The sequence below is a fragment of the Schistocerca americana genome, chromosome 2, assembly GCF_021461395.2.
Source record: "Schistocerca americana isolate TAMUIC-IGC-003095 chromosome 2, iqSchAmer2.1, whole genome shotgun sequence".
NCBI lineage: Eukaryota > Metazoa > Arthropoda > Insecta > Orthoptera > Acrididae > Schistocerca > Schistocerca americana.
In genome coordinates this window covers 429,548,893-429,575,126 of record NC_060120.1, presented here as the reverse complement: position 1 = coordinate 429,575,126, position 26,234 = coordinate 429,548,893, and the positions used below count along the sequence as shown (strand labels likewise).

The window sequence follows — 26,234 nt, the reverse complement described above, 5'->3', positions numbered from 1 at the left end:
TAACGATACATTCGCTAACTAGTGAAGCTGCATGTTTGATTTCTTAATAATGGGATGCTCCAGCAACAGTTCTGACGTAGGTGGCATACTGATGTTATATTGCACCATTAGCCTCCAAAGTTACCTGATCTTACAGTAAGTGACCTTTTTTGTAAGGGTTTGTCAGCGTCGCCCCTTCCATCAACGTTGAGTGATCTGTGACACCTCATTGCAACACGATTCAACCCAGTACTTCTAGACACGCTATGTAAGGTATGGGGCACGTTTGACCATGTCTGAACGTTTGTATGAGTGCGGTGGAGGGCTAGTTGATGATCTGTTAAAGGTAAGTGAAACGTTTGACGCTGAACATAATTTAGGAAGTACCACAAGTTGTATGCACCCGCATGTAAAACGTGTAAGGGAATGTCGGATAGATCAGCAACGTAAGCTTTTTCGAAACTATAATATTTTTTGCAGGTTGTGTTGGGACATTCTTCACGGTAAACGATACTCTGATGCATTACTTAGTAGACTTATACAACTCGGTGTCGTAACAATATATATTCGTTATTTTTTTAATATTTTATCATCCTTTGCATTTTGGTTATTGAAGTTTTGAAGTGTTGTATCGGACCTGAGTCTGTAGTATGTAAAAAAGTCATTATGTTGCAGGAAAGTTTTGATTGGATCGTAAATGGTTATAAATTTGAACCTGTTCATCTATTCACGAAGTTCATCAAAGTATTTGTCAACTTTTTCCTTGCTCAAACCTACTGCTCGCTGAAGAGTCGTGGAGTCAGCTGTCCTCAGCTGTAAATCTTCATGTCTTTCAATAAAATCATAGCAAATTCCGTATCCGCTTTCATTTTTCTCTTAGTGAACCGAAGCTTTACTTTCAGTTGCTTTGCCTATTTGTACGCTATATTACAGGTCTTTATTAAAAAGCTACCAAAATTACAGTTTTTTAAAATCGGATAGAAACACCGTGCAGCTTTCTGAGTGAGATTGTTGAGTCTTGGTAGTATGGAACCAATTTATTAAATCGATAAGAGTGACGGGTTTATTTACAAAGCACTGTACAACATATAAATTAATAAATAAATAGTGCAGAGAACGCTTGTCGCAGGACTGCTTCAGGTTCAGAGCTGAGGTGGTGCCGGCCTGGGCAGGACGCTCCTCCAGAAGTCCATCCTGGCGGGCAGCAGGTCCCTGCGGGCCCGCAACTCGCGGCCCACCTCCAGGTAGGCCGGGTCGTCGTCCGTGTGCGACGGCCACTCCACGCCCACAGTCGCCGAAGGCTCCCTGTTGGCAGTCCAGCGTGGGGTCACACAGCGATGACGGCCCCGACATCTAGACTAGTGGAACAAGTGTAAGTCTACAGGGAAAACAGCACTCAGAGCGTTCCCGAATGGTACGCGGTCCATTTACATTAAAGTGACCACCGCGTATGTTCGACTTCAACGTGTAGTAACTACTCACAGACGGCAGGTGGCAGCATTAGTAAAGGAGGGAATGGAAAGCGTGTCAGGGGCACGTGGGAAAAAGTTAAGTCGTTGTCGTAATGCACAAATGGCGCGATTTGTCCATCGACCAAAAGCGCACGACCGTTGGCTTTCGAGCCAAGGGTGGAAGCGTTTCTGAAACTACTAAGTTTGTAAATTGTTCGCGTGCCGCCTTGGTTAAAGTATACTGTGCACGGCAAAATGGTTTGCTGGACATGTAGTTAGGATGAGTATGGACAGAATGACGAAGAGAGTGTGGGAAACAACAGGGAGGACAAGGGGAAAGACAGGAACCAAGTGGGTTGTTGAACTTCGGAAGGACTGGTTGGAATTGGGGATCAAGGTCGAAGGAAAGGAAAATTGGAGGAACAAATATACACCGACCAATAAGCCGGAGATCAACGACAGAGAGGAATACAGGAAAAGATTAGAGTGTCACCAGTGGAGCCGACAGGAGAAACGGAAACTGAAGATCTCGGAAGAAGAGCGGGAGAGAAGAAGAGAAAGAATGAAGAGGTTCTGGGAGAAGAAGAGGAAAATGCAGTCCACGAAGGGGCTACCCGTGGTCCTACAGAGGCCGTAACGCAAGAAGAAGAAGAAGAAAATGGCGCTATCCAAAATCGGTGCCAAGGCAGCTGTTGTGCACCACAGGCCGAAAGTGACAAGGGTAAACGGCTGCAGAGACGTGTCGGGCCACTGTTGAGTAACTGACACCCCGGATGAATCAAGCGGCTACGAAAAGTGTCTGCTCAACGACTGTTCGGCGAACGTTGCTGTTTGAGCCTCCGCAGCAGGCGCCTGATTAATGCACGCGTGCTGAGACTGCAGTTCATCGGCGATGAAGACTAGAATTTGCACGTCAGTACCGCAACTGGACGTGGCGACGGACGTCCTTTTCAGGTAAATCACGTTTTGTGCTCCATCGGACAGATGGCCGCTGCGTTTTCGGAAGGATCCAGGCTAGAGCAGGGCGCATTATGGTCTAGGCCCGTGGTTCCCAACAGGTGGTCCGTGAACCTCCAGGGGTCCGCGAGCTATGCCAGAGGGGTCCGCAAGATGCTATTACAATAAAAAAAAATATTAAATGTACTTCAAAGACAAAAGATTTTGAGCAATAATCAAAAATTTAACAATAACAATGATGGCTAAATTGAAAAAGTTTTAAGCTCAATATTTTTCCAATAATGAATATGTCAATGTTTTTTCTAAGTACCAAAAATAGAAAATGTGTAAAAAGACACTTAATTTGGCTTTTTTAGGTACTTGATACTGTGATATGACAAGGTACCAATCATGCTCGATGAGGGGGTTCTCGAGAAAATGTTGTTGGGAACCCCTGGTGTAGGCAATGTTCTCGTGGCATTGCCTGGATGATCTCTCTATTCGGGAAGGCACACTGGATGCATCTATCATTGAAGACCCTGTCCACCACTAAATCCAGTTTGTTTTTCCTCGTCCTGATGGCATCAACCACTAAGGCTATGCCTCGTGTCACACAGCTCACAGTGTACGTGAGTGGTTCGAAGAGCTACAGGATTAGTTTAATGTCCTCCCCTCGCCACAGTCTCTGGATTTAAACCCTATCTAGAATATGTAGCCTCGATCTGGCTATTCACGCCATTGATCCTCAACCGAGAAACTTAGTGCAGCTGGCCACGACACTGGATTTGGAATGAATCCATATCCCTGTCAGCACTTTCCAGAGCCTCACTGACTCTCTTCTTGCGTGTCTCGCAGCGGTCTGTGCTGCAATATTTGGTTATTCAGGGTTTTGACCGCGGGTTACATACTGTGACTGGACAATGTATAACATTTCAGTCGTTCAAAATTTAGAGCTTTCGTACAGTTGAGAGACGAAATTTCAGCGGACATTATACACGAAATATTGTGGTATAGCATTTCTTCTCTTCGCATATGGTGTTTTTGCACCTTTATTTGACGGGTTTTGATGCAAACATTTTGAGCATACATGAAGCATAACCGCTCATTTTATAAAATTTGTATGTATAACTTTCAGTTGAATGTTGAGAGCGCAGTACTAAGGCGGCTTGTATTTTTGTATTTCTCAAATACGGAGACGCAGTACTAACAGTGTTTCTCCGTCGTTAACTAAAGCCCGCGCAGTATCTTTGTGAATGTGAGACCCAGGTGACACGCAGTAAATGTCATGTGTCTCTGTTAATTTGGTCTGAGATGTATCTATACTCTTTTTTTACATCACATAACTTTATCTATGGAATACGAAGCATGAGAGGAAAACAGAGCCATATACAATCATTCTGTCTCTCTTTCCCCTCTTTTTTCTTTTGTATTTCCAATGGACGCAATACAAATATCTTTGCCTCTCATTAACAATAATAATTGAATTGTATTGTAAAATATTTATTGAAACAATAATTCATATGACAGTTTTTGTATAATTAATTATTATGTGACTGCTTACTTAACACAATTTAGAATTACAAATGTTTTGTATTCAGCATATCTTGCAGCCTTCACGCAGTTGATAAACGATAGTACCTGTATACATAGACGAAGACAAGGGTGCTTGTTTTTTATATATGTACCCCTCCAGGCCAACAGCGAGCTACACGCTCATTGTCAGTGGTCCTATGGAAAGTAAAATGTAATATAATACATCACATTATACAGTACAGACTATAAGTTGTGAGAGTACAGCGTGTTTATAAATTTATATATTTTGCGTTAGAGTGTGTAGTACTTACTTTCATTTTATTTGGATAACATCATAGTATTTTTTGCAGGTCTTTGTGAATATATTATATCAACATTATCTGATTTACAGAACGCCCTTGTGCTAGTATGAACGAGGCTAATCATGCTGTCTAATACCAGTAATATATTTCGTCCTCACAAATGTTAAAGATATAACTTCGTGTGTATTTCTGTTTTATACGTTTATTAGCAACGGACGAAGCAAAGAGATCGTACAGGTTACTTAAACCACACAAAACACTGCCGGCCGTTGTGGCCGTGCGGTTATAGGCGCTTCAGTCTTGAACCACGCGACCACTACGGTCGCAGGTTCGAATCCTGCCTCGGACATGGATGTGTGTGATGTCCTTAGGTTAGTTAGGTTTAAGTAGTTCTAAGTTCTAGGGGACTGATGACCTCAGAAGTTAAGTCCCATAGTGCTCAGAGCCATTTGAACCATTTGAACCACACAAAACACTATAAAAACAAATACCCATGAAGCACTGTATTTGACGTCATTGAGGGCAAAATATATCACTGGTATTATACCACAATTAGTGTCATTCATACCAATATGAAGACGGGCTGTGAATGAGATAAAATTGATAAAACACCTTCATAAATACCTGCAAAATATTCTGTGAAAGCACAAAAATTCAAGTAACTTCTATGTAAATTAACATAACTATGTGTGATTACAAACATGTCTCATGATACATAGCCTGTATCACATAATATTACACATTATAGTACTGTACAGTGTATCTTCTACAGGACCAGTGACGATAAGCGTGTAGCTCGATATAGGTCCGTTGGAATAAAATAATAAAAAGGAAGCGTTCTTATCTTTGTCTACACGTATAGAAAATGTTGTTTAACAGAGTTCTTAGAAGATTAGTAAGGATTTTTGTAATTTTGTGAGTGAGTGTTTTTGGACTAGATTTAGAAGTTTAGCGATGTTCCAGTGAACTGGAAACTTGTGTACCATTTATGGTCATTTCCGTAATTCACTCTACAAATAGCACTGATACCTCGCATATCAGAATAGCAGACTTGAGAGCGAGTCGTCTATTTAAGAAATTTACTTACTATGATTATTATGTAATACTATATAGTTGAGCTATTGATACTGTATATGAAGGAGACCGAATTCTGATATATTTCAGGAGGGCCTCAGTCAACTTGAGCACGTGTGTGTAAGAGAGCTGTTTTCAGATTCTGCCAAACTACCTTGGACACTGTAAGTTGAATTGTCGACTACAAATGATAACGATTATTTTTTATGGTTGTTAAAAAGAGTATGCTACTTGGATGTGTCGGGATTTTTGCCAAGATTTTGTACACTTTTCCAATGTCTTTTGACTGTTGTGTTTAGTGTCTTATCGCTTCGGAGTGAGTGTCGCTCGAAGTGCAGCTATTGGAGAGCAAACTGATCAAAAGCGTTAATGAACAAAAATAGTACTTTCAGTCTGCCATTGAAAAAAAGGCACTTGCCAGAACATTCCATTCTGTGTTTGAGAGCAAGCATAATTATTTACCACAACTAACACTGTGCTATTTTGGTGGCAGCTACACACACTAGTACTAAAATTGTATTATTTCTGGATTTACTTTTTATGTTTGTTTTACTATCTGATGTCGTGGCGACCATATGATTGTTCTTGGGCAATTTACACAGGTCACCAAGTACCGGTTACTCGAGTATACTGACTAATGCTTGCTGTTTACGGAATAAAGCTTTTCATCATCAGTAGAACTGCCATGGAAATAAACGGACTGAATCACCTAAAACTTCCAGCGCAAATATTGCGGTAATGGAAAGCGCTGTTGATGAGTGGTTTTCACAGAATGAACTGGTAGTCAGGGGTGCGTATTGTTAGCCAATAAGCAGATTGTAATAATACAGAGAAAGTTTATTTTTTGTGCAAACATACAGTTTTTAAATGGAACAGTGCCTATTGTCATTAGCAAACTGAAAGTAGGATAGCTCAGAATGTCAGTGGTATTTGTTGCACGATTCTAATGTGAGTGCTTCCCGAGCTATCGTATTTTGAAAAGTTTCCGCATCGGCACTTGTTTGTCCCACTCAACCACCGTAGTTGCTGGGTACGATATTGTTATGTTAGCATACAGTGTGTTTGTGTGTTTCTTGAGTGTATTGCGACTTGCTAGTCAGTTATTGTGTAATAATCCAAGCAATAAATCTTCAGTGGACGATGGCTTTTTTGTGGTTTTAGGGAGCACAACTACAGTGGTCATTAGCGCCCAGACTAAATTATGAATGCACTGCGAGGCACAAGGTTAAAACAGCAACTAAAAAGGACAACACTGTAAACGGCACATTAACAGGCAAGGGATTAAAAGAAAACAGCATAATCAAATGTCCTTAGATAGGTTTGTCAAGTGGATAAAACGAAGAACGCGAGCAGCTGCTCCTGGGTCATCCGCTAAAATTTCATCCAGAGTACATGGCAGGCCAAGATCAATGCGTAGTGTATTAAAATTCGGACAGGACGTTAAAATGTGGCGTACCGTCAGCACTTGCCCACATGGACAGAACGGCGCCGGCGCAGCCGTCAGCAGATGGCGGTGGCTGAACCGGCAGTGTCCAATCCGTAACCGGGCCAAAACGACCTCCTCCCGCCGAGAACGGAGTGAAGAGGTCGTCCAAGCCGTGGGGAGAGGTTTCAAGGCCCGAAGCTTGTTTTCAGTAAGTGTAGACCAATCGGCATGCCACAGCGATAAAATGCGCTGACAAATGACTCTGCCAAAATCAGATGAAGGCACACGACAAGAAGCTGTCCGAGGCTGGAGGACCGCAGCCTTGGCCGCGGCATCTGCAGCTTCGTTGCCAGGGATACCAACATGGCCAGTGGACGATGGGATTTACCAATGTAGGAGTGTAGGAAGAATGCAGTTCGTTCTTGTACAGAATATGCGACAAAGTGTCATAGTAGACGTCAACCATCTCGGCTTATTTGTCAACCTCTTCAACCAGTCCGTGAAAGTGGCAGTGTAACACCTAGAAAACATAACAGAAGGTAACAAGTGACGACAGAGGAGGGAAAATTAATGTTCTTGCAGCTGTTGTTGATGCACACTTTATCTTCCGCGCAATCGCATGATTAACTGGCGTGAGTCGGGCAAGTCTCCTACGCATACTCCGTCGACATACATCTACATATACATCTACATGATTATTCTGCGATACACCATAAGTGCCCGAGCTCCGATTTATCTCATTTTATTACAATGATCATTTCTCTCTACGTAGGTGGGCGCCAACAAAACATTTTGATACTATGAGGTGAGGCTTGGTGATTTCATGAGAAGATTCTGCCACAACGGAAAACGCCTTTGTTCTAATCGCTGCCACTCCAGTTAGCGTATCATATCCGTCGCACTCTCTCCCCTGTTTCGCGATAATACAAAGAGAGCTGCTATTTTTTCAACTTTTCGATGTCCTTCGTCAATACGGTCTGCTGTGGATCCCAAACCACACACCACTACTCAGAAGAGAGTAGACAAGCGTAGCGTAAGCAGTCTCTCTAGTGGAGCTGTTACATTTTCTAAGTGTTCTGCCAACAAATCGAAATCTTTGGTTTCATTTCCCCACAGGATTATCTATGTTATCGTTCCAAATTAAGTTATTCGTAATTGTAATCCCTAAGTAGTAATTGTAATCCATAAGTATTTATCTGAGTTTACAGTCTTAGATTTGTGTGATCGGATTCTTTTTAGAGCTCATATAGATGATTTTACACTTTTCATGATTTTTTTCACCATACATAAATCTTGTCTAAGCCCTTTTACAATTGTTTTTGACCATCTAATGACTTTATATGAGGGTAAATGACAATATCAGGTGCAAAAAACCTTAGTGGACTCCTCAGATTGTCTCCTAAATCATTTATGAACACCAGAAACAACAGAGGGTCTACTGTATAGCATTCCTTGCGGAACGCCAGGTATTACTTATGTTTTACTTTCCTTCAGTTATTAAGAACTGTAACCTTTCGGATAGGAAATCACAAATCCATTCACACAACTGAAACGATACTCCATAGGCACGCAATTTAATTAGAAATCGTTTGTGAGGAACGCTGTCAAAAGCCATCTGGAAATCTAAAAATATCGAATCAATTTGACGTCCCCTGTCGACAGCACTCGTTACTTCGTGAGAATAAGGAGCTAGCTAGTTGTGTTTCACAAGAACCATATTTTCTGAATCCGTGTTGGCTATTTGCCAATAAATCGTTTTCTCCAAAATGATGCATAATGTTCGAGCACAATATATGTTCAGCCGGTCTGTAGCCGTGCGGTTCTAGGCGCTTCAGTCCGGAACCGAGCTGCTGCTACTGTCTCAGGTTCGAATCCTGCCTCGGGCATGGATGTGTGTGATGTCCTTAGGTTAGTTAGGTTTAAGTAGTTCTAAGTCTAGGGGACTGATGACTTCAGATGTTAAGTCCCATAGTGCTTAGAGCCAGTTTTTGAACAATACATGTTTCAAAATCGTACTGCAAAATGGCTCTGGGACTTAACTTCGAAGGTAATCAGTCCCCTAGAACTTAGCACTACTTAAACCTAACTAACCTAAGGACAGCAAACATATCCATGCCCGAGGCAGGATTCGAACCTGCGACCGTAGCGGTCACGCGGTTCCAAACTGAAGCGCCTAGAACCGCTCGGCCACTCAACCCGCAAAATCGTACTGCAAATCGACGTTAATGGTGTGGGTCTGTTATTCAGCAGATATTCATTTTCCCTTCTTGGGTGTTGGTGTGACTTGCGCAACTTTTGCCTTTGGATACTGATCTTTCTACGAGCGAGTGGTATGTGATTGCTAAGTATCGAGCTATTGTATCAGCCCAATCTCTGGTTTACAGTCTGGACCGGTAGCCTTGCCTTTCTTTAGTGTTTCAATCTGTTTCGCTATAGGGAGAGTATCTGCTTCCAAGTTACTTATGTTGGCAGTTGTTCTTAATTCGACTTCTGGAGTATTTACTTCGTCTTCTTTTGTGAAGGAATTTTTGAAAACCATGTTTAATAACTCTGCTTTAGTGGCACTGTCATCAATAATATCACCTTTGTTATCGCGCAGTGAAAGTATTCATTACGTCTTGCCACTGGTGTACTTTATATACGACCAAAATGTCTTTGGGTTTTCTACCAGATTTCAAGACAGAGTTTCGTTGTGGAAACTATTACAACCGTCTCACATCGTAGTTGGCGCTAAATTCCGAGATAATGTAAAACTTCGCTTATCTTGGGGATTTTGAGTTCTTTTAAATTTGGCATATTTTTTTCGTTGCTACTGCGACAGTGTTCTGACCTGTTTTGTGTACCGTCGGGAGCAGTACCATTTCTTATTAATTTATTTGGTATATATCCGTCAACTGCCATCGATACTAATTCGTCGAATTCAAATCACTTCTGGTCCATGGTTACATAGGCAGATTGGAAGGAGTGGAGATTGTGTCTTAGGAAGGCATCAAACGAAATTCATATGCTTTTTTAAATGTACGTATTTTGCGCTTACTTTCGGTGGGTTTGCGTATGCCGGTATTCATTCTAATTAAAATAACCTTGTGGTCGCTAATTCCTGTATCTGTCAATATGCCCCTTATTTGGTCAGGATTATTTGTTGCTAAGAGGTCAAGTATATTTTCGCAGTCATTTACACTTCGAGTGGGCTCCTGAACTAGTTGTTCAAAATAATTTTCTGAGTATGTATTCAGTATGATTTCGGACGACGTTTTACTCCTACCACCGTAAACATGTATTTTCGCCAACATATGGAGGGTACATTGAAGTCACCACCAGCTATAATAGTATGAGTGGGATACTTCTTTGAAACGACACTCAAGTTTTCTATGAACAGTTCAGCAACTGCATCATCTGAGTCGGGGTTTCTGTAAAAGGAACAAATTATTAATTATTCCTGTTGTCAAATATAACCTCTAACCGTACTAATTCACAGGAAGCATCAACTTCAATTTTGCTTTAAGGCAAACTACTTCTGGGAGCAATAAACACTCTACCATCAACTGAATTTAATATATCCTTTCTGAACACGGTTAGGTCTTTTGTAAAAATTTCGGCTCAACTTATTTCCGTCTTTATCCAGCATCCCGAACCTATAATGATTTGTGATTCAGTGCTTTCTATTAGAGCTTGGAGCTCTGATTCTTTCCCAACACAGCTACGACAGTTTAAAACTACAATACTGATTGTTGCTATCTCTACCCTCTTCCTGTGTTCATCCTGCAGCCTTTGAAGCTGAAGCCCGTTTTGGCGCTTTCCCGAGACCCTCTATCCTAAAAAACCGCCCAGTCCCCTCCACATAGCCCCTGTTATCCATGTAGCCACTTCCAGCGTGTTGTTGACTCCTAACCTATTTAGTGGAACCCGGAAACCCACCGTCCTATCGCGCAAATTGGGGATCTGCAACGTAGATGGTGGCAGATTCCTCTGAACCTCCGGTATCAGATCCTCCACTCGGCTCTGTACCAAAGGCCACAGTCGGTTCTGTCAACGATCTTACGGATGGTGAGCTTCGCCTTCATCTCGCAAGTAAGACTGGCAGTCCATCCGTATCATACATCTCTCCATCACGACCTGCATGGAAACGATTATAAGAATCGTGTTAACTTCTGTACATGGGCACTAAGACAGGATACTCCAGATGTACTGCGTATCTTGTTTAGTGCTGATGTCACATTTACCATTCTTTTCCAGGTAAACCACCGAAACACGCATTCTCAATCTGTTGACAGTCCCTATTGGCTTCGTCAGGTGTACGTCAGCGTCCATGGAGTGTAAACGTATGATGTGGGATAGTGAAACATCAGCTCATAGGCCCGATTTTCATAGATGAAACACTGAACACACACAAGTATTGCAGCCTCCTAACGGAAGAGCTTCCACAGATACTAGAAAACCTTCCTCTGCAGTCTGGGAGGAACCTGTGGTACCAACGTGATGGCTGCCCAGCCCATGTCTTCACGAACTGTTTCCAAATCATTGGAATGGACGCAGAGGACCTATACCTTGGCTGTCCCTTTCCCCGAATTTGATGCCTGTAGACTTTTTTCTGTGGGGAAAGTTGAAAACGCTGTCTACAATGACATACCAACTACACCTAATGTCAGGCAACGACGTATACCGCAGCCTGCTCGAAAATCTCCGCTGATATGCTAGAATGTTTGCAGTAGTCGTTCCATACCAGACTGCAAGCGAGTATTACTGCCAGTGGTCATTTTGAACACAACCTGTGATGCTGAGTAGCTTCGTTACTGACCAGAATCCACGTAACTACTGTGTGCACTTATTTTGTTCTTTAGTCTGTGCTACCACAGGTATTAGACAAGTGTCGATTTAGCAACTTCTCAAAATAGGATATCTCGTAAACGACTTGTTTCAGAATCCTGCAACAAACACCACTGACATTCTAATTTACCCTACTTTTAGTTTGTTAATGTCAATAGGCACTGATCCACTTAAAAACTGTATGTTTGCATAAAAAATACACTTTCTAAGTATTATTACAATCTGTTTGTTGGGTAGCAATACGAGCCCCCGACTACCAATCGATTCTGTGAAAACCGCACATCAATAGCACTTTCCATCTTCGCAATATTTGTGGTGTACGTTTTAGGTCATTCACTCTGTAGTAACACATCAGTTTGTAGGCGGGATGAAAAACTGCATAGTGGGAGGCGTCAATTCATTTATTATTCGCGACACTTATGACTGAAGTATGTAAATGGTTCAAGTCACTGTGAGTCGAGGGTAAAGATTTACGATCGACATCAGAAAGTTATTTATGTCCACCATTGGAGCTTTCAGGGCTTTATATGCAGTCACATTCGTGACTGCGGCCAGAAGTCAAACGCTCTTAAGTCCTATTCCCATTAGGGGCTAACACACGGGAAAGCCCGCGGTAACCTCTAGAAAGGTTTAGCATGGAAACACCCTCACTGGCACGTCATAAGAGGTTCAGTATTGTGGTCTGTACGTGTTGAAACACTTCCTCCGCCGTGTGACGTGCCACAGCTAATGTAATCACAGCTAGCATGCTCTCCGTGTGATGTGAATTATTAACTCGTTGCGTCTGTTTGATTTGTTGCTTGAGTGCCGTTAACGCAATCTACTTCTCCTTCCTGTATCCATTCCCCAACACCTATACATCAAACCACGTCTGCTTCGACAAATATAATCTTGACTCAAAAATAAAGACCAATTTTTAAAAGAACCCGTGACAAACTAGGAAAAAACTGGAAACGAAAGGAAATGCGTTCCGTCTAAGGAGTGTAAAACCTCGTTGCTCATTCATCACATAACAAAATACAACTTGAAACTCATATCCTATGTACAACCGACTTTTTTTGCATTATACTCAGACCTCTTAAATAGGCACTGTAGTGATATCTAAAGGAATAACGCGGCATGTCACGCTTGTTGAGCGAATCTCTGTTAATGTCCCTACATTAGAGGCGGTGTCGTACTGATGCCAGCAACGTGGAACCCAGGTTATTGCCGTATGTGCTGAATATCGAGGAGCTGCCGTCGACAACAACCACTGGTTCAGTAGTTTACACACATAGGACAAGACACGTTAGAGTGAAGAAGTTGAAAATCGTTTAGCAAATTTCTGCGTTCAGTCTAATTATTTCGTACTGCACTGCGGCACTTGTCTTGATTGTGAGATGAAGTCGTAGACACGTGCACGTAACTGCCGTAATACTAAAAGTGGAATCTAGCAAATGCTGCATTTCGGATATGCATTTTCTGGGCCATGTGAAGACCCTCAGAGTTCTAAGGGATTTCGCTTTCAGACTTGATTAATACTACATAAATATCACTATTCAAGAATTATGAACCACAAGAACTTCATTTTGCTCTGACATCACAACCAGTACTTCTCAATCATTTCTGGACACATTTATATTATGACAAATGAGTTTCCAATTGACATACACAGGAATAAATTTAAAGCATCTCGTCTGTGGTTGTAATTGTTCTCTCAATAGTTACGATAAAACTGGAATAACCATAGGGAACAAGGTGATATTCTATGAATAAATAATTAATAAATACAAATAAGTTATCATATGTTATTAGCAGCAAAGAAACAAAACATTCACATTGAAAAACTGTTCTCCAGAAAAACTGCATTCACTCCCAAAATGGTTTGACAATGCTTCACATAGAAATGAGTAAATATGGGTCTTGGGAAGTACTGCCCTTTGGCTGGTTCTAGGCCACTCTGCACTGTTGCCAGTTTTTTCCCTGTGGCATCACTGATGATATCATGCACTGTTGACAAATTTCTCCCCCTCCTCCACCCTCTGACAATGCCCAGTTTTCCTATGTATAGAATGTTGGGAAATCCGAAGTAGGCAGGGTTATCCCCTACTCCTATGACAGCACTGTGAAACTAGTATGCTTGTCCTAAGTGTATATTGGTGATAAATCAAAAAATGCAAGATGTGCAAGTGTCGTACTGTTTAAAATCTAAGATGGCGGACCACGGAATACAGAGCCAGCCTGCATGGTTGTTAGATTTTCCCTGCTGTATGACAGCCAGCCTGCACGTTTGTCAGATCACTTGTTCTAAATTTCGAAAACAGTGCAGTCTGTATGTTTAACCACCCTCTGATGTCACATGTGAAACGAATTCCCTCACGCCAGGAAGCCTAAGTTTGAAATGGTGGAATATTCAAAGAACTTACAAGCTGCAAGTTTAAAATATGGGGAAATTAAGAATAGTGTTCACATGGCCTAAGTTTAAAACGATAAGAAATTCTAAAATGCTCTTACCTAAGTTTAAAATATTGAGGAAACCTAATGGTTGTCATAACTAGAGAATTTGTCTGATACAGACTGTGAACCCCACCAGGTGTGCTCAATATGGCGACACAGCTTTCAGATCCTTTTCTAAGGTGACACAGTTTTACATTTAAACGTGGTCTAATTATAGAACTGGATGATTTATGGCCTCTCTGTCGTCTGGAAACCGATGCTGTAACATTCCCGTGTATGAAATCTATTGCAGCTCCTACCATACGTTCACCTAGAAAAGTTCTCTCCTAAAGATCTCCACACACTATGGTCACAAACTTTAAGGCGCTGAAACTTCTGTACAGTAACCGTAAAATAGCTGCAATGACCACATAGTTTTTTGATATCTCATACTACATTCTTTAACTAACATCGACTTTTTTTGTAGTATGCAGGCTTTGGTGCGAATTAAATTTTAACAGTAGCCATTTCTGAGAAGAGTTCTAATTGGATAGTATGGATCACACAAATGAAGATCCACTTAGCAGCACATTAGTATACCGTTTACACCAAATAGGACATCGATTCTGAGTGACACAAACCCTTTATAAGTTTCCAGAGGTATATGACGACAATGTTAACGAAATTCACGTCCGATAGCGGTTTGGCAGTTGTATGTTCTCATTATTTTAACAGAATGGGTGCCAACGAACATATCAGCCGACGTACCGGCATCAGCTGCCTTGTAGGGCTCAGGGATGAACAGAGTGACCAGAGGGACCGATGGCCATAGCAATCTGGTCCCTTCATTCCCACAAACCAACCAACCAAGAGTGACCAGAGTTTCACAAGTAGGTAAGAAAAAGGGCATGCAGTTACTTTCCAGTGTACAGCAGCTACCCATTCAACAACGTTACAAGGTCGTTAAGTAAAAACATATGAAGATTATCGTAAATATGAGAACTTTAATGTTTAAACAATTACCACAGTGTGTGTATATTGGATGGCACAGGAGAAGAACAGTTATTTTTATAAACAACTGTTACATACTGAGACATTTGTTGAGATAGCTACACCAACCACAGTGTCGACCAAAAAGTCCTGCATCACAACTGAAGTCGTTTCATCAGCTGTGCAGTAGGGTAGGAATGCTATTTTATTTATTTACACGACTGTAGGGGACATCAGCAAGTCACAACATCTGTCTATCCAGACACACAAGGATGCTGCGATCATGTGTAGATGGTAGTAGACCTGATCATACAAAACTGTGAAGGCTTTCGTGGCCACTTGTTGACAAACTGCCTATTGGCTTCTGTCTCGGGTTCTTCGGCCGACGTTCATCTGATGATTTTACTGATGTTTCGCCAGCACGAGTGGCTGGCGCTGTCAAAGCCTCACCCTCCATTGCCGGTGGTGAACTGGAGCCGAGCTCTCGGCCGCAGACTATAAGTACCTGGTGTGCCAACGACCGAGGGCTTTTCCGCGGTCATTTCCGGTGCGCTTCTCCTCTTGCTACCAGCGACGGTCGTTCGCTGCATTACGGGAAGCCAGGATCCGTTTACCTTAAGGCTTTCCTCTTTCTTGTTGAAGCTATTCGCAGAGCACGCACTGAGTGAGACCGACCACGTAATAAAATTCGCTGACACGGAAGTTCTGGCTGTAGAGAAGCACTATCACACGCGCTTGTTCAGAGAAGCTGTAGAAATACAAAAACACCCGAATAGCTTCAGGAAGAAAGAGGAAAGCCTTGAGGTCCACGGATCCTGGCTTCCCGTACTACAGCGAACGACCGTCGCAGGTAGCAAGAGAAGAAGCGCACCGGAAATGACTGCAGAGAAGCCCTCGGTCGTTGGCGCGCCAGGTACTTATAGTCTGTGGCCGAGAGCTCGGCTCCAGTTCACCACCGGCAATGGAGGCTGAGGCTTTGACAATGCCAGCCACTCGTGCTGGCGAAACATCAGTAAAATCATCAGATGAACGTCGGCCGAAGGACCCGAGACAGAAGCCAATAGACCTGATCATGCTGCAACCCGACTTCGTGTGACTGCCACCACAGGCTGGCTGGCCGGTGTGGCCGAGCGGTTCTAGGCGCTTCAGTCTGGAACCGCGCGACCGCTACGGTCGCCGGTTCGAATCCTGCCTTGGGCATGGAAGTGTGTGCTGTCCTTAGGTTAGTAACGTTTAAGTAGTTCTAAGTTCTAGGGGACTGATGACCTCAGATGTTAAGTCCCATAGTGCTCTGAGCCATTTGAACCATTTGAACCACAGGCTGCGAGCGTACAGACTCCCTCTACAGTAGCGCGTGACAATGGCAGCATACGAACAGCAAATATTTCTCGAAACATTTGCGTAACTGACGTTTTGCTTTTCCGCACAACACTTTGAGCAATATTCAAACTCACTGAAAGGTGGTCGTAGCAACGGATTTTGACATTTATATCTTGCTGAGGATGCCAGCGAAGAACGGTGTGCGTCTTTTTTTGCATAGTGGCTGATGCCGCGGCCAGAGGTTGGCAATCAGTGCACAGCCCTTCGTACATGCATCGCCGTGTAGGCAGCATGGTGAGGCATGCCAAAAAACAGCTGCAGCTCTTCCCGTATCCACCATCAGGTTGCAATAAACGTGGCCAGGTGGAAGAGGGAACTGCATTACGTCATGGCCTTCTCGCACAGTCGCCTCGGCAGCCCGTCGGACACGTAGAAAACTAAGTGGGCTTGCGTCCACACCCCCAACAGGAAATCAAAACACACGTAGTATGTAACACTCCTATATTCCCTGTAACTGTTGCAAATACAAAATGCCGAAAGAAAGCACGTTTCGTTGTTCATTACGTATCTTGTACGTATGTATATGTACAGGGTGACACAGAAAAACGAGAACATTTCCACAATCCAATAAAACTACAAGTGATGAAGGAAAGAAATAGCATTCATTGTAATTGAAACCTTTCAACTTCGCCATTTACAAAACACTGATGGCATTTGTCATTTAAAAAAAAAAAAATTATGTCCTTTAGATGGCGTCCTCGTGTAGGAATACATTTGTGAAATCTGGTGTTGAGATTCCTCATTGACCGCTGCAACCTCTCAGCTGCGATACTGTGAATTGCATCCCGAATTATCTTTTTTAACTCATCCAGGGCTCTTGGTCGAGTCGTGTAGACTTTTTTCTTGAGGTAGCTCCACAAGAAAAAATCACAAACCGATAAATCTGGTGTGAACTAGGGGGCCAGGGAATGTTGCCGAATCGTGAGATCACATGGCTGCCAAACAATTCTCGCACATATGCCACTGACTGCCGTGCAGTGTATGATATCGCTCCGTCTTTTTGAAACGAGGCTTCTTGAACGGTTGGAAAGTTGTACAATGCAGATGTAACGAAAGTTCGTTACATCTCCACGTAACAACCAGCATTGACAGTTATTGTTTTTCCCTGTTCATTTGCGAAAAAATGCGATCTGATAATCCCATGTGATGAAACGCCACACTGTACTAGCGTGTAAAGGGCGCTCATGAACGTCATTAGGATTTGTGTTTGCCCAGTAATGGTAGTTTTATTTATTCACATAACCTGTGAGATGAAAATGTGGCTCATCTGACACCCACAGTTTGTTTAGAAATTCATCGTCATTGTATATTTTTGTTATCATTTGTTGACAGAATCCTAATCGTAACCGGTAATCGTTATCCTTCAATTGTTGCGCCATCTGTAGGTAGTAAATCAAGATCAAGAATTCTGCGAACACTCTCCCGGGACATTCTAACCACTGCTTCTTGCTTACGAATTGAATGCCGTGGACTCCGTAACACAGACTCGCGTACAACACCAATGTTCACTGGAGAACGCACACTTCTTGGTCGTCCTGTTGGTTTCTTCTTGAGGGCAGATCCAGTCTCTTCACAGCTATTAATCCAGCATTTTATCGTGTGTTTCGATGGAACGGTATCATGACGTCCTAAATTATAAAAACGTCGAAACTCCCTCTGCTCCGCTACCGAACTATCATTGTTTTTATAAAACATTTTTATGGCTAACACACGCTGTTGTCCGTTCTACTGATCCATGATTGCTGAAATGGCGGACTGTTTACTCGCTAACTGTCGCCAACCCGCAGTGCTGCCACCTGCCCATGGCTGCCTCTACTTATTTCAAACATTCCCATTATTCTGTGTCACCCTGTATGTGTGTATGCATGTATGTCACACACTGAAGTTTGATACTTATGACACGAATAAATAAATCTGGCTACCTTCCATTTGGTCGATGTCTCGGTCTTTTCTTACCTCCTAGAACCTTGCAAAGTACTTCTTTAGTTTATAATCCGTCACCTGATTACGTCACCTGATTATTTGTTCAGCTAATATCCATATCGGTTTTTTTTATTTTTTTATTTTTTACAGTGAGAATTACGTTTTCCACTCCAGTCTGTTCTATGATCCATTTGTTGTTTTTCCGATTTCTACCAATAATTCCCAACATCCATCTCTTAATTACTCGCTTAGCAACCCTCGGTTTTGTTGGACGATTCTTCCTAGTACGAGAACCTTTAGTCGGAATTGGTTCTAAAATTCCCTTTCTGGACATTTCGCAAACTTACATCAGTCCCACCTTGTTTCACAAGCCGCTATACGAATTGTAAGGGATGAGACACTAAGCTGGAAAATAGTGTTACTGCATTAAATTGCGTCGAGCTACTGCATAACGTATTTTCTTTTTATGCTTTTATTTTACATAGCTACTTTGGGCCTAATCTAAACGTATTTTTCTTTCAAAATTCATATGTAAATCAGAAGTCGATGAGTAACATCATACAAATAACATCCCCGTTTGCAAGTTAGCGTGTAAGAATGGGGAGACTCTTTGACGACAGACTTATTAACTTACTTACGAGTAGTGAATTGGATAAGACGTGTTAGTAACGTTACAAACAAATTAAAGAAAACGGAGTATAGGACGAGAGAGAGTGGCAATTAACCTGTTAGCTTTTATCTATGTCCTATATAGAAAAACGAATCTTCACAGTCAGTTCAGCGGTATACCGTACGTACCCAGTCTTTGCGAAATCTGTCAGCATCGACAGCCAGACGTCGTTTATCTCCTCCTCAGAATCTGGATCTGATTCTCGGTCATCTTCCGGAGAGTACAGGATGGCGTGCGCGTCTTCACCGTGCATGGCACCTGTTTTCATTATTACTCTTATTATTATTATTTCTAAAACATACTACAAAACTATAAATTGCGTAGTACTATTGGGCAAATAAACAAAATTTACAAAAAAAGAGATCGACTTAAAGGAAATCCAAAATTCTTAACAAGAAGTAGCTTTTCCGTTGGCTTAAAGAAGACCACCCACTGTACTGACTTGACAGAACTTTTGCAGACAGGTTGGTGTGGGTCTTGAGCTCAACAGTGACACTTCTCCGTTGATGGTCCCTAGTGCGTCAGGTACTTCCTGCACTGTCAGCCTGTCCAATCCTTTCCATGTCCTTCAAAGTGATCTAGGTGGCAGAGTGGCAAAACACTTCTTGACTTACATTCGGAAGGACGACAAATCAAATTCCTATGCAGTTATCCAGATTTATGTTTTTCATTGTTTCCATAAGTAGGTTAAGGCAACTGCGGTGAAACTCAGTCACATTTTTCTCTTCTGCTGTATTAATTATATTTGTTCACAACTAGTTTCTGCCTTCTAGACCATTCTGAGGTGATTTTTTGGTTTTACAGTAATAAACATTTTCTTACGTATTGAAATGTCAGCGTCTCAAAATTTGTGTTTTCTACTCGTTTTGGTTCACAAATGCTGTCTTGTTGGTTTGGCCGCTTGCCACTTACAAACGTGATATAAGCATGGGATAATAATTTCTAATATTTTACTCCGTCCGAAGAGGCCTTGCAAATTCCAACGCTGCTGATCGTCCGCCGTGTCATCCTCAGACGAATGGCTTTACTGGATGCGGATATGGAGGGTCATGTGGTCAGCACACCGCTCTCACAGCCGTTGTCAGTTTTCGTAGCGGGAGCCGCAACTTCTCAGTCAAGTGGCTCCTCAACTGGCCGCAAAAGGGCTGAATGCATCCCAGTTGGCAACAGCACTCGGCAGATGGGGACTGACGCCCATCGAAGTGCTAACCAGGTCTGACCGTGCTCAACTTCAATGATCTGATGGGAACCGGTTTTACCACTGTGGCAACACCTTTGACAATTTCAAATACTGTGACTGTATTTTGTCTGTTCAGCTGAGTAAAGTTAAGAAGTAAGAAATGAAATAGCATGGAAAATAAAATAAATTAAAAATAAATAGAAAACACAAATTTCAAGACGCTGACAATTTAATACGTAAGGCATAGTTTTCTGTTGCAGATCCAGAAAATCACTTGAGAATGGACTAGAAGGTTGAAACCAGTTGCGAACAAATGAAGTTAATACAGATAAAGTGGAAACTGACACCGTCTTTTAATAAATTCATTGCTGTGGTACCCGAGATTAAAAAAAAAAAATGCCATGAAGGTTCGATTGAAAAGTACACGGCTGATTTCTTCATTCATCCGTGGTTGTACACTAACCTTCCTTATTTTACAGCCCAATACAACAAGATAATCTAACAGAAATTGAAAGCTTTGCACTAGGAGCACCTTGACCAACACTAACAAACTGATTCTCCACTAATCATATTGGGGTCGAAGCTCTTTTTTGTTCGGTTTACTTTAACAATACATATGTTTTTGGTTGGGGTCCGCCTTTAGCAAAACACAATTTTGTTTTTTGTCCCAAACAAGTTTCACTGCAATTGCACATCATCAGTGGGCTTTAATTTTTATGGCTGTTAAACATAAAGAATGTTCTTTACAGTTTGTATACTTGTAAATATTGGTTTTTAAATCGTAACTACAGATTTTCGAAGAAACATAAAATTATGTATTCTAGCTTTTCCTGATGTGTTATGTTTTTAGAGCGACTGATTTCTTTCACAGTTTATCATCTACAACCACATGCGACTTAGTGTAGACAAAATTATTTAAGCAAAAATTACAATATGGCTTAAATTAATTAATTCTATGTGTGTGTGTGTGTGTGTGTGTGAGTGTGTGTGTGTGTGTGTATTTACATTATGTTTCACTTAAGTTTTCTGTTTTCCTCATCTTCTTCACTATGTTATTGAGTTGTCACTGTCACTGTTTCACAACTGTAAAAACAAGATGGTGGACAGCGGAACAGTTGAAGGTGTAAAAACAAGATAGCTGACAGAACAGTTGAAGGTGTTCCTGGCAGTTGTTCTGGATATTTCAGAGGTGTCTGTGCCTTTTGTGTGTGTGTGTGTGTGTGTGTGTGTGTGCGTGTGTGTGTGTGTGTGTGTGTGTGTGCGTAAGGGACAGAGAGAGAAGAGAGAGAGAGAGAGAGAGAGAGAGAGAGAGAGAGAGAGAGGGTAGAGAGGGAGAGAGAGAGAGAGTAGGTTTGAGGATTTTTCATTATTATTATTATTTCATAAACACAAATCAAAAAAAAGTTTTGAATCATCTCGGGCCCAAGAGTTCTGGAACCAGTACAGAGAATTGGAATAGAGATCAACATAAACATCATTTCCGTCCTTTTTATTGCTCATGAAAACCACACATTGCATGTTGTACCACCATACAGCGAGACCTTCAGAGGTAGTGGTCAAGATTATGCACACCAGTACCTCTCATACCCGGTAGCACGTCCTCTTACATTGATGCATGCCTGTATTCATCGTGGAATACTGTCCACAAGTTCATCAAGTCACTGTCCCTCTCCTCAATAGCGATAGGCGCAGTTCCTCCAGAGTGGTTGGTATTGCAGTTATATGTGTTTGTATTTAATTAAGTGGCAGACAAAAGTTGGCAGTTCTTCTGCTCTAAAGTCTTTGGAGAGACAAGTACTAGAAACTAGGTCTTTGACGGTGTGTGTCTTTGTGTGGCTGTACAATGTGAAATAAACGTAATGTTCAGTGAAGTAGACAGATTCTTTTTAAACCTAAAACAAGTAAAAGTAACAGGTTATGGGCCCAGTTTCGCTTAAGTGTCCTAAGCGAATTAAAGACTCTAAACAGAGACGAAAAGCTAACAAAATACGATAACGAGTGCTTGAGAGTGAAAACCGTTGTTGTAAAACCTTTTGCTGAACCGTGTTAGTGCAAGTAAGCGCCAAAAACGAGAGTTTTTATGCCCAGTAGAAAATACAGTAGTCAGAATTTGAGGTTAGATTGTCGTCAACTGAGTTTTGAGTGGAGCACAGCCAGCTGAGATTTGAGGTCAGAAACATCGACAGATGAGTTTTAGATTTTAAGATTTGTTTTCAGTAAGTAACTTTCGGCCATATAGGCCTATTGTATTTTGAAGCAAAGATTCAGCAATGGATATGTCAAAAAATATAAAACCACTTAACGGACAAATGGACTGGCCAATTTGGAAACGAAAAATAAGAGACTTGCTGGATTACCATGAAGGTGCATTGGATGTTACTGACATGAGGTTAGTTAAGCCCAAGCCACTGGAAGACGGCGCAGCAGATGCACAAGCAAAGAAACACAAAGAACAGTTCGATTTGTATCGAAAGGCAAATAGTTATGCAAAGTGTATGATAACTAGCGCCATCAGTGATGAAGTATATCAAAAGGTAATGGACAAGGAAACAGCTAGCGATATGTGGGACGCCTTAAAGCAGCAGTTTGAAGCTTCATCCAAGGATCAGTTGTTCAAAATCTGCACAGACTTTTTCTCCTTCTGCTGGATACCAGGTGATAATGTTTTTACCCACAATGCAAAATTGAAGAGTTTGTGGAATGATTTAAACAATGGACTCAAAGCTAAAAACGAAAGTGTTTTACCAGACCTTATGTTAGTGTGCAAAACGTTGCATATTCTGCCAAGTGAATTTGAAACTTTTCAATCAAGTTGGATGTTGTTAACACAGGACGAAGAAAGAACATTTGATGAGTTAACAGTGCAGTTATGTATGTTTGAAAGGAATTTCTAGAAGAATCCAAACAGTGACAAAACACCAAAGGAAGCATTAATGGTGAACGTAAGTAAACAAAAACCAGATGGCAAAGGCAAGTTCTTCAAGAATGACCTAAGAAAAGGTGACATTTGCAATTATTGTAAGCGTAAGGACCACTGGGTAAAGGACTGCAAAAAGTGGATTTCTGATGGAAGACCAAATAAAAATCGAAACAGAAGTCAAGAAAGTTGTGCTGCTGCTAGCGCTGTGCTAATGTCTGTCTGTGAAGAGGTCTATACAGTTGAGGCAGATTCAGCATCGTGGTGGGTTGATAATGGAGCTACAAGGCATGTAACAAACTGTTCACAGTATTTTACAGACTTTCTAAAATTAGACACTCCATGTGGTGTAAAGGCAGCCGGAAGAGATTTCTAATGGCAGTGGGAAAAGGCAATATTCAGTTATCATCTCTGAATGATGGTTTGTTCCACAATTATCTAGAAATTTGCTTTCAGTGTTAGCTGCACAGGACCGGAATCCTAATAGTGAATTTAAGTCATCAACAAGAGAGTGTTGGCTTCAAATTGATAACAAGGTAGTGCTGCATGGAACCCGTAAGCCCTTTGGTACCTTGTACAAGGCAGACATTCAACCAAATTTGCCCAAAGAAATTGCTGAAGTAAATGCCATTGAAGAAACTACATTAATGCAGCTGTATCATGAGAGGTGGGGACATCAGGATAAACACCATGTTAGAAAGGGAGTTAGGCGTAAATGTTCCCCTGGAGAAGTCACTTTGTGAGCCATGCATTTATGGCAAAGCACATCGCTTACCATTTGGTCACAGAGAGATGTCAACCTGCCCAGGTGAACTAATGTCAGCTGATGTCTGTGGACCCTTCAATGAATCTTTTGAGAAGAAGAGATATATGTTGTGTTCAAAGAGAGCTACACAAAATTTCGGCATTGCTTCCTTGTAAGGCAAGAGTCTGAAGTTATAGCTGCATTGAAATATATTCTTCAACATTCAAAGATGCTGGGTCATACAGTCAAAGAGCTGCTGAGTGACAAGGTGGAGAATTCGACAGTAAGGAAGTTAAGGACATACTGCAAACAGAAGGCGTTACTCAGAGGCTGACAGCACCCTACACACCACAACAAAATGGTGGAAGTGAGCGGGACATGCGAATTATAGTTGAAGTAGCAAGAACCTTCAAGTATTCAAATAAAGAAGCTAATTTCCCATCAGCCATATGGGCAGAATTGATTGGAGCATCAGTGTGCTTTTTGAATCGAACTGCAAAATCATCTGTGGAAGGAATTAGTTCATTTGAGCTGTGGTTTGGCAAGAAGCCAAGAATAAAACATTTGTTACAATGAAATGAGCACCCTAAGCTGCTTACAGGCGTTGATATACGTCAAAGGGGACAGCTTTTCATGAATATATGTCCCTGTTGACGTATGGCAACGCCTGTAAGCAGCTTAGGGTGTTCATTTCATTGTAATTTCATTCTAACGAGCAGCATGATCATCGATGGTATCTGTTCTTTCGGACATGTCCGAAAGAACAGATACCATCTTAGTATAAAACATTTATGTATAATAGGCTCTACATGCTATACCCACATTCCAGTTCAAAGAAGATTGAAAGTGGATAAGAAAGCTGTCAAGGGTTATTTCGTGGGGTATGATGGAGATGAGCGTTACAGAATTTGGGTAAAAGAAGAAAACAAAGTCATTCTCAGCAGAGATGTAATCTTCCATGAAAAGACTGCAAGTTGTGAAGAGCAAGTCAAATTACCATTGCAGGATGTTGAGCAAAGTAATCAGGGAAAGTATGCAGCTGAAGAAAAATATGAGGTAAACTCCAACAAGGAGACTGAAGAGGGCAGTGCTGATACCAGAGAAGAGGAAATCTTTATCTAGCCTCATCGACAACTGCGAAATCGTTCAACATTGTTATATCCTAGCCAGTAATGCCACCCGAGCCCGCTGCCAAAAGGTTGGCAGCATCAAAGTCCGGACGCCGTCCGCATAAGCAGCGCCAGCGAGACAGGAAATCGCCGCAAGTCTGCGCGCGCCACCGCTGGCTTCTGGTTTCTTAAGCGCTGGAGTCGCGAGCGCTAGGACAATTCTGTATTCGCCGCTCAGTTGTATACTCGCCACCGAATTGTGTACTTGCTAGTCAGTTGTGTGTTCATCGCAGCAGAGTTGTTGTTTGTCGTCAGCCGACGTTGACCTAGCCGCTCCGACTCGAACTAGACAGATTTCTGTAGACACGGAGTTCACTACTGTGTTTCTGTATCTTCGTTAATAAAGATAAGTACCGACTTTTATTTAATCAGAGTGTTTGGGTTTTCATCTTTCTGTTCACTGTTCCAGCGGACCGGTCGGCCCGCTATTAAAAGTGTGGCGGTGACTTCGTAAGCCGTTTCTACAGCGAATTGCTTGTCGCTACGAACGCCGCCACAAAAAAACATTAATGAAACTTCCTGGCTAAATGACTTTGTAATGTTCACTGAAGAGATGCTTAATGAAACAAATGAAGAACCAGAATCATATGAAGAAGCTGTAAACAGTACACAAAGTGTTTACTGGAAGCACGCTTATGAAAAATGAAATGAAGTCACTACAAGAGAATGAGACATGGGAACTTACTACTCTACCACAAGGAGCAAGAGCTATACCATGTAAGTGGGTTTTTCGTGTAAAGACTAATCCTGATGGAAGTGTTGAGAAATATATAGCAAGACTTGTCATCAAGGGATTTAATCAACGCTACGGTGTGGACTACAGTGAGACCTTCAGTCCAGTAGCTAAGTTGAGCACAATTTGTTCAATACAGTTTGATGTGTCTACAGCATACTTGTATGGAGAACTAGAAGAAATAATATTCATGCAACAGCCAAAAGGGTATAATGATGGCACAGAGAGAGTTTGCAAATTAAGGCGAAGTTTGTAAGGAATTAAGCAAGCCCCAGGATGTTGGAGTAAACGGTTTGGAGCATTTCACATATCAGCAGGTTTCAAGGCAAGTGATGCAGATCCTTGTTTTCATATCAGAGAAGAAGGTGGCAAGAAACTGTTAGTTGCTCTTTATGTAGACGATGGGTTAGTTATGGCAAGTGATCAGCTGTATGCCAGAAAGTTTGATGATGAGTTGAAGGCGGAATTTAAGATCACTGTGAAACCAGCATCATATTTCCTTGGACTTGAGATAAAACGCTTTGATGATGATGCAATCAAGATATGTCAACAAGCCTATGCAAAGAAGATTCTGAAGCGTTTCG

At 41.8% G+C, this 26,234-nt stretch overlaps 1 protein-coding gene across 1 annotated transcript in view; it reads right to left on the bottom strand.

Moving 5' to 3' along the window:
* Nucleotides 1–1,001: 1,001 nt before the first annotated feature.
* LOC124594070 (esterase E4-like) overlaps nucleotides 1,002–26,234 on the bottom strand; it is a 247,648-nt gene continuing 222,415 nt past the window's right edge. Inside the window, exons 14-15 of the mRNA XM_047132420.1 lie at nucleotides 19,035–19,164; nucleotides 1,002–1,284 (exon numbers count right to left, since the gene is read on the bottom strand). Of these exons, the coding sequence (XP_046988376.1) occupies nucleotides 1,122–1,284; nucleotides 19,035–19,164 (293 nt within the window). The 3' untranslated portion in view covers nucleotides 1,002–1,121. The remainder of the gene's footprint in view (nucleotides 1,285–19,034; nucleotides 19,165–26,234) is intronic.